The following is a 5,954-nucleotide window of genomic DNA, read 5'->3' as shown; positions in this document are numbered from 1 at the left end:
CCATAACTTAAGTATGGGTAGAGATAAAAATCTAAAAAAAATCATAAAAGCTACTTTTATTTAGTATAAAAACACAAAAAAATTTCCGCCAAATCAAAAATGGTCGAGGAAAATCCTCGGTGATTTGGCATGGAATGCCTCATATATAATATAATTATGTTGTTGACAATAAAATAATTGAATTATAAAATTCTATTATAAAAAAGATATTTATTTTATATTAATTTATTTATTTTAGTTTTCAAAAAGAAAGAGAATCATAGGAAATAAAGAAATAGAAGAAGGTATAAAGAGAGAAAAAAGAGAATGAAAAATAAAATGAAAGAAAAAGGATAACGAGAATGAAAAGCAAAAAAGGAATAGAAAAAAAAGTAGATAAAAAGGAAGGAACCAACCTCATTCTCCAGATGGATCTTCTTCGCCATCGTTTCTTGCAGATTTTCACGTAATATATCTAATTTCTCATATAATTTAGCTAGCATCTCTTGCCTCTCCCGTAGAAACGTAAGAGTGTTCTCATAGTCGCGTTCAGCAGCAACAAGTTTGGCTTTTTTTGGCGCTACTATTTTTGCCACCTGATCATATAACACAATGGCGCGTATCCATTTACACAGACCCTCAGCTGCTTGAGAGGCACGCGCCACCACTTTTGGTTCAAAGTTTTTGTCCGTAATATACGTCTTCTTTATCTCCTGACATAATAATATTGTATTAGTTTTCATATTTGTAATTTATTTATTTTATGCATGCTGATCGATATTTTTTAATTCTTTATGTGTAATGAATATTTTGTGTTAATTATATTTTAATAATTAAATATCTCTAATTAACTCTAATAGGACTTAGGCATTTTAAGTATTACGGACTTATTTTGAAATTCAACGTATTCTCGTGTTGTTCAAATAATTGTGCGAATTAAGAAATAAGTATTTATACTGATTAAGAAATAAGTATATTCGGAGGTCACTCGTGCGCCATTATCAGCGCCAAATCACGTGTTATTATTTCTCGGTAGCGATTCGAGTGTCCTTCCCCTAACAGCGCACGAATATCAGAACAATCTTGTTCTAGCAATACATAACGATACATGTCGATCGAGAGTAGTCAAGAAAGTAAAATTTGGTTCATAAATTCGTAGCCATAATTTTTTCAACCTTTTATCTCCTGCGTACTCCTCAATATGGCCTATAGGCCAGTAAAATGGAGTCTGAAAATGGCAAAACGGATAGATAAGCCAATTTTTTGAGGGTGAGTAGAAGGTCATAGGAGATGCCCGAATTCACAAAGTTTCAATAAAATTTCCCTTTTGTGCGTTGGCGGCCATCTTGAAAATAGGGGTAAGTTTGAATATCTCGGGTCCTATTGGTCGAATTTTTTTCTTTTTTTTTTAGTTTTGTAGGAAAAAATATTTGCTACAACTTTTGTTTGAAAAATTTTTTAATAGCTGTCAAGGAAAAAAGTTACAACCAAAAAAGTGCCGTCAATTAGGGGTTAAACATTTTTATTTACATTTATATTGCCCCCTGCTGGTTTTATCAAAAACATGTTCAAATAAAACTTGTAGATTACTCAATTTTCTACAATTTCCTACAATTTTCATATATCTGCTTTTGCGGTGACTCAAAAAATACCAGAGATAGAGGGCGCCAAAGTTGAGTGTGTCAACAAGACTGTACCCAAAAGAGGACTTTTTTGCGAACTGTGTTTTCAGTTGAATTCTGGACAATAGACAACAGAGTAGGCCTGCGTAGCAGGGGATTGTAAATCGGTTTTTGCGGGACCAGATGCTTTTGTGTGCTCCGTCGACAGTCGTGTTATTTTCGGTCAGTCGTGAACTGTATTTCGAGCGTTTCGGAGTGAAACTCTACCTCAGTGGTAGTGCAGAAGAGTTTTATAATGTACGACAATTTACAATAAAATCGCGAATTTTCCCCACGAAAAATAGCATTTACTAGACACAGTCAACTTTAGCGTCCTTTATCTCTGGTATTTTTTGAGTCACCGCAAAAGAAGATATAATAAAATTGTAGAGAATTGAGTCCTCCACAAGTTTTATTTGAACATTTTTTTGATAAAATCAACAGGGGGCAATATAATTGTCAATAAAAATGTTCAAATTGACGGCACTTTTTTGGTCGTAACTTTTCTTCTTGACAACTATTAAAAATTTTTTCACACAAAAATTGTAGCAAATATTTTTCCCTACAAAACTAAAAAAAAAGAAAAAAAATTAACCAGTAGAAGCCGAGATATTTAAGCTTATACCCCTATTTTCAAGATGGCCGCCAATACACAGAAAAATTTTGTTGAAACTTTGTGAATTCGGGCATCTCCTATAACCTTCTACTCACCCTAAAAAAAATTGTGGAGGTCCGACGTCGTCTTTTCTACATCGGAGCAAAAATGTTAGTCGATGGTGAGTAGAGGGGGGGGGGAAAGAGCTTGGTTCTAGAACGATTGGGCACTGACTCCCACTACTTCCCAGGGCAAGTGATGCGAGTTAGTTCCAGAAGTGGAACTTTAGCATCTCTTATGCCAAGACCGTTAGTGCGTGGTGAAGAACCACATCCTACAAGAGGTGGCCCTGTTTGCGCAAAACACTACGGATCTAGACCGGGAGGTCGATAAACATTCCTGGTCTTGGGTCGCAGCCAGACTAGTACTGCCTTGAGGCGAAGATGGCGGACATCAAGCACGGCTCAGGAGCAGAAATCTTCGGGCGAAGTTGCAGCAACGGTACGGTCAAAAAACTGCAGTGCAGAAGGCAAGGGAAAACCACTGCACTACCCTTCCCAGGAAAAATCATAAATGGCTGCGAACTCAAACAACGGCCCCGAGTACGGGCGCTCCTTCAATGGGGCAGGGGTGCTAAGAATCTCCCGGTTAGCCAGGAATGATAGACAGAACATCAGAAAAATCGGTACATGGAATGTTCGGAGTATGTACGATGACGGCAAACTGGAGAACACCTTGCAAGAAATGAAGCGTCTAAATATCGAGGTCCTAGGGATCAGTGAGATGAGGTGGCCTCTTTCGGGAAGGAAGGTCGTGGACGACTACGTAGTGTATTATGCGGGTGAGGACGGTCGTCACCATAGGAACGGGGTTGCAATCATTGTGTCCGGGGAGGTCGATCGTGCGGTGAAGAATGTTGTGCCTGTATCCGACAGAATAATGTTAATGCAGATCAACGCTGTTCCTTTTGGTCTCAACATTATTCAGGTGTATGCTCCGACGGCTGCATGTGCTGAGGAAGAAATCGATAACTTCTACGATTGCCTGAGTGATGTAATGGAGAAAATGAAGAGGAAGGGAGTCACTGTCCTTATGGGAGACCTAAACGCGAAGGTGGGGAGCGGGAGAGTTGGACGCACCGTGGGAGATTTCGGACTTGGAGAAAGGAACGAACGTGGGGATCGTTTTGTGGAGTTCTGCGCGGGTTACGGACTTGCCATTATGAACACTTTTTTCGAGTTACCCAAGAGGCGGCTATACACGTGGAAGTCTCCTGCCGACGCCCCGGATCGGGTGGTTAGAAATCAAATCGACTTTTTCACGATACAGCAGAGGTACCGCAATGCGGTCAGGTCGGTGCGAGCGTGTCCTGGCGCGGATGTCTGCTCCGATCACGTCCTGCTCATGGCTCAGTTTGTGCTTCGACTGAAGATGGCATCGTAACGGACACGTTGTACACAATTGGACCGGGAAAAGCTTCAAGATCCACTGCTTAAGGAAGCTGCTACCAGAAAAATCGAAGACACACTACAACCTTGGTTGACAGCAGCAGGCCCAGTGAACATCGAGGACACGTGAAAGGCGGTGAAGGACGTGAATAGTGAGGTGGCGAAAACCATGGGGATCGACCCGAGATCCGGAGCAAAACAACCTTGGATGACGGCGGAAATCTTGTCTCTTATGGACCAAAGGAGACACTGGAAGAATCGGGACGAGAGGCAATATAAGGCGGTGAACATGGAAATAAAAAGAAAAGTGCGGCGGGCGAAAGAGGTGTGGCATGCAGGGGAGTGCGCGGAAATGGAGGCATTGGAAAAACGGCATGACTTTTTCAACTCGGAGGGGTACAGCCATGGAATGCAGACTAGTGGACGAAAACGGAAATGTAATTCTTGATCTGGAACTGAAGCTGGAGAGATGGAAAACTTATGTAGAAACCCTATTTGCGGATGACAGGCCTGCAAATCATCAGGCACAAGGCGGAGGCACAGGCCCGCCCATCACAAGAAACGAAGTAGAGAAGGCCATCAAAAACGCTAAGAATGGAAAGGCTCCAGGGCCGGATGGGACACATGCTAACGTACTCAAACTATTTGGAGAGAAAGGAGTGGACGCATTGATGAGGCTTTTCAATGCAATATACGATAGCGGGGAGATCCCAGAAGACTGGCTGCGCTCAGTCTTTGTTGCCCTCCCCAAGAAGCACTCTCCGAAAGGGTGCTGTGATTACCGCACAATAAACCTGATGAGCCACGTCCTCAAAGTGTTTCTTCGGGTCATCCACAATCGAGTCTACCGTAAATTGGAAGAACAAACCGGAAACACACAATTTGGGTTCCGCAGAGGTCTCGGCACCAGAGAGGCGCTGTTTAGTTTACAGGTGTTGGGTCAGAGAGCGCGCGACATGGGGGTAGACGTGTATCTATGCTTCATTGATTTTGAGAAAGCTTTCGATCGGGTGCGACACGAGAGAATGGTGAAAGTGTTGCAGAAGGCTGGAATTGACGAGAGGGACTGTCGATTCATTGCCAACCTATATATTGGAAGCAGAAAGCGTGCGTGAGAGTGGGTAACAGCTGCACTGAGGAGGTGGACATCCGTCGCGGGGTGCGCCAGAGTTGCATTCTTTCGCCAATCTTGTTCAACCTGTACTCCGAACACATCTTCAGGGAGGCCCTGGAGGGCACAGAGGACGGAGTGAAAATAAACGGAGTGTTAGTCAACAACATCCGTTACGCTGACGATACGGTTATCCTGGCCGACAGTATCGAGGGATTGCAGCGCCTCATGGATCGTGTGACGACCGCTTGCGAGGGATATGGATTGCGACTGAACGTGAACAAGACCAAGTACATGGTGGTGACGAGGTACCCGGATCGAGTACAGGACATCAAGGTTACCGCCTGCGGCCACCCTCTCCAGCGAGTCAATCAGATCACCTACCTCGGAACACTGGTGAACGAGGACTGGGACCATACTAGGGAGATCAGGGTGCGGATTGAGAGAGCGAGGGCAACATACACCAGGATGGAACGAGTGTTAAGGAGCCGTGACCTCAGTCTTGAACTCAGAATCAGAATGCTGCGGTGCTATGTGTGTTCTGTGCTTCTGTATGGTATGGAGGCATGGACGCTCACGGCCGAGGCTATGGCAAGACTGCAGGCCTTTGAGCTCTGGCTATATAAACGCATGCTGCGGATTAGCTGGACACAAAGAATTACGAACGAAGAGGTTCTCAGGCGCATGGGCAAGGGAGCTGAGGTTGTCGAGACGGTAAAAGTAAGGAAGCTTGCTTATTTTGGCCACGTGATGCGCAGCCCCGACAAGTACGAGCTTCTCCATTTAATAATGTGTAAGGGATGGCCGGCTAGGCCACAGGTTATTGCAGGGAACCAACGGGCAATAGCAAGGCCGGTATATTGTCAGGATAGGAAATATGAAGGCGAAGTGAAGGGGTACACTCCTCGATGCTGTAAGGCTCTTTATTACGCACTCGGGTATAAAAAATCCGCGACGACCGCACGCGACTATCTCGGGCGAACGCCGGAGCACGAATCCTCCTCGGTAGCCGCCGCTACCGGATAGTACGTCATATCCTACTCGCTTGGAGGGGGTCAGCCAATCACCACACAGGGCGTCGCTGGGGTTGTCTGTTAGGGCGCTAGTGTAGTGTGTTAGAGGCGCTGGTGTCTTACGGCGCGAGGCGCGCATGCGCGGAG

At 44.4% G+C, this 5,954-nt stretch overlaps 1 protein-coding gene across 1 annotated transcript; it reads left to right on the top strand.

The window, feature by feature from the left end:
* Nucleotides 1-2,940: 2,940 nt before the first annotated feature.
* LOC139821376 (craniofacial development protein 2-like) lies at nt 2,941-3,678 on the top strand. Its single transcript, XM_071792383.1, has one exon. It carries the CDS (start codon nt 2,941-2,943, stop codon nt 3,676-3,678), a length of 738 nt encoding a protein of 245 aa, XP_071648484.1.
* Nucleotides 3,679-5,954: the final 2,276 nt, after the last annotated feature.

Source organism: Temnothorax longispinosus, chromosome 11, assembly GCF_030848805.1.
Source record: "Temnothorax longispinosus isolate EJ_2023e chromosome 11, Tlon_JGU_v1, whole genome shotgun sequence".
Taxonomy (NCBI): Eukaryota; Metazoa; Arthropoda; class Insecta; order Hymenoptera; family Formicidae; genus Temnothorax; species Temnothorax longispinosus.
This window is presented reverse-complemented; position numbering and strand designations above follow the sequence as displayed.

Bases quoted from the DNA above. Each gene is read 5' to 3' on its own strand.
- LOC139821376 (XM_071792383.1), top strand. From the start codon at position 2,941: ATGTACGATGACGGCAAACTGGAGAACACCTTGCAAGAAATGAAGCGT.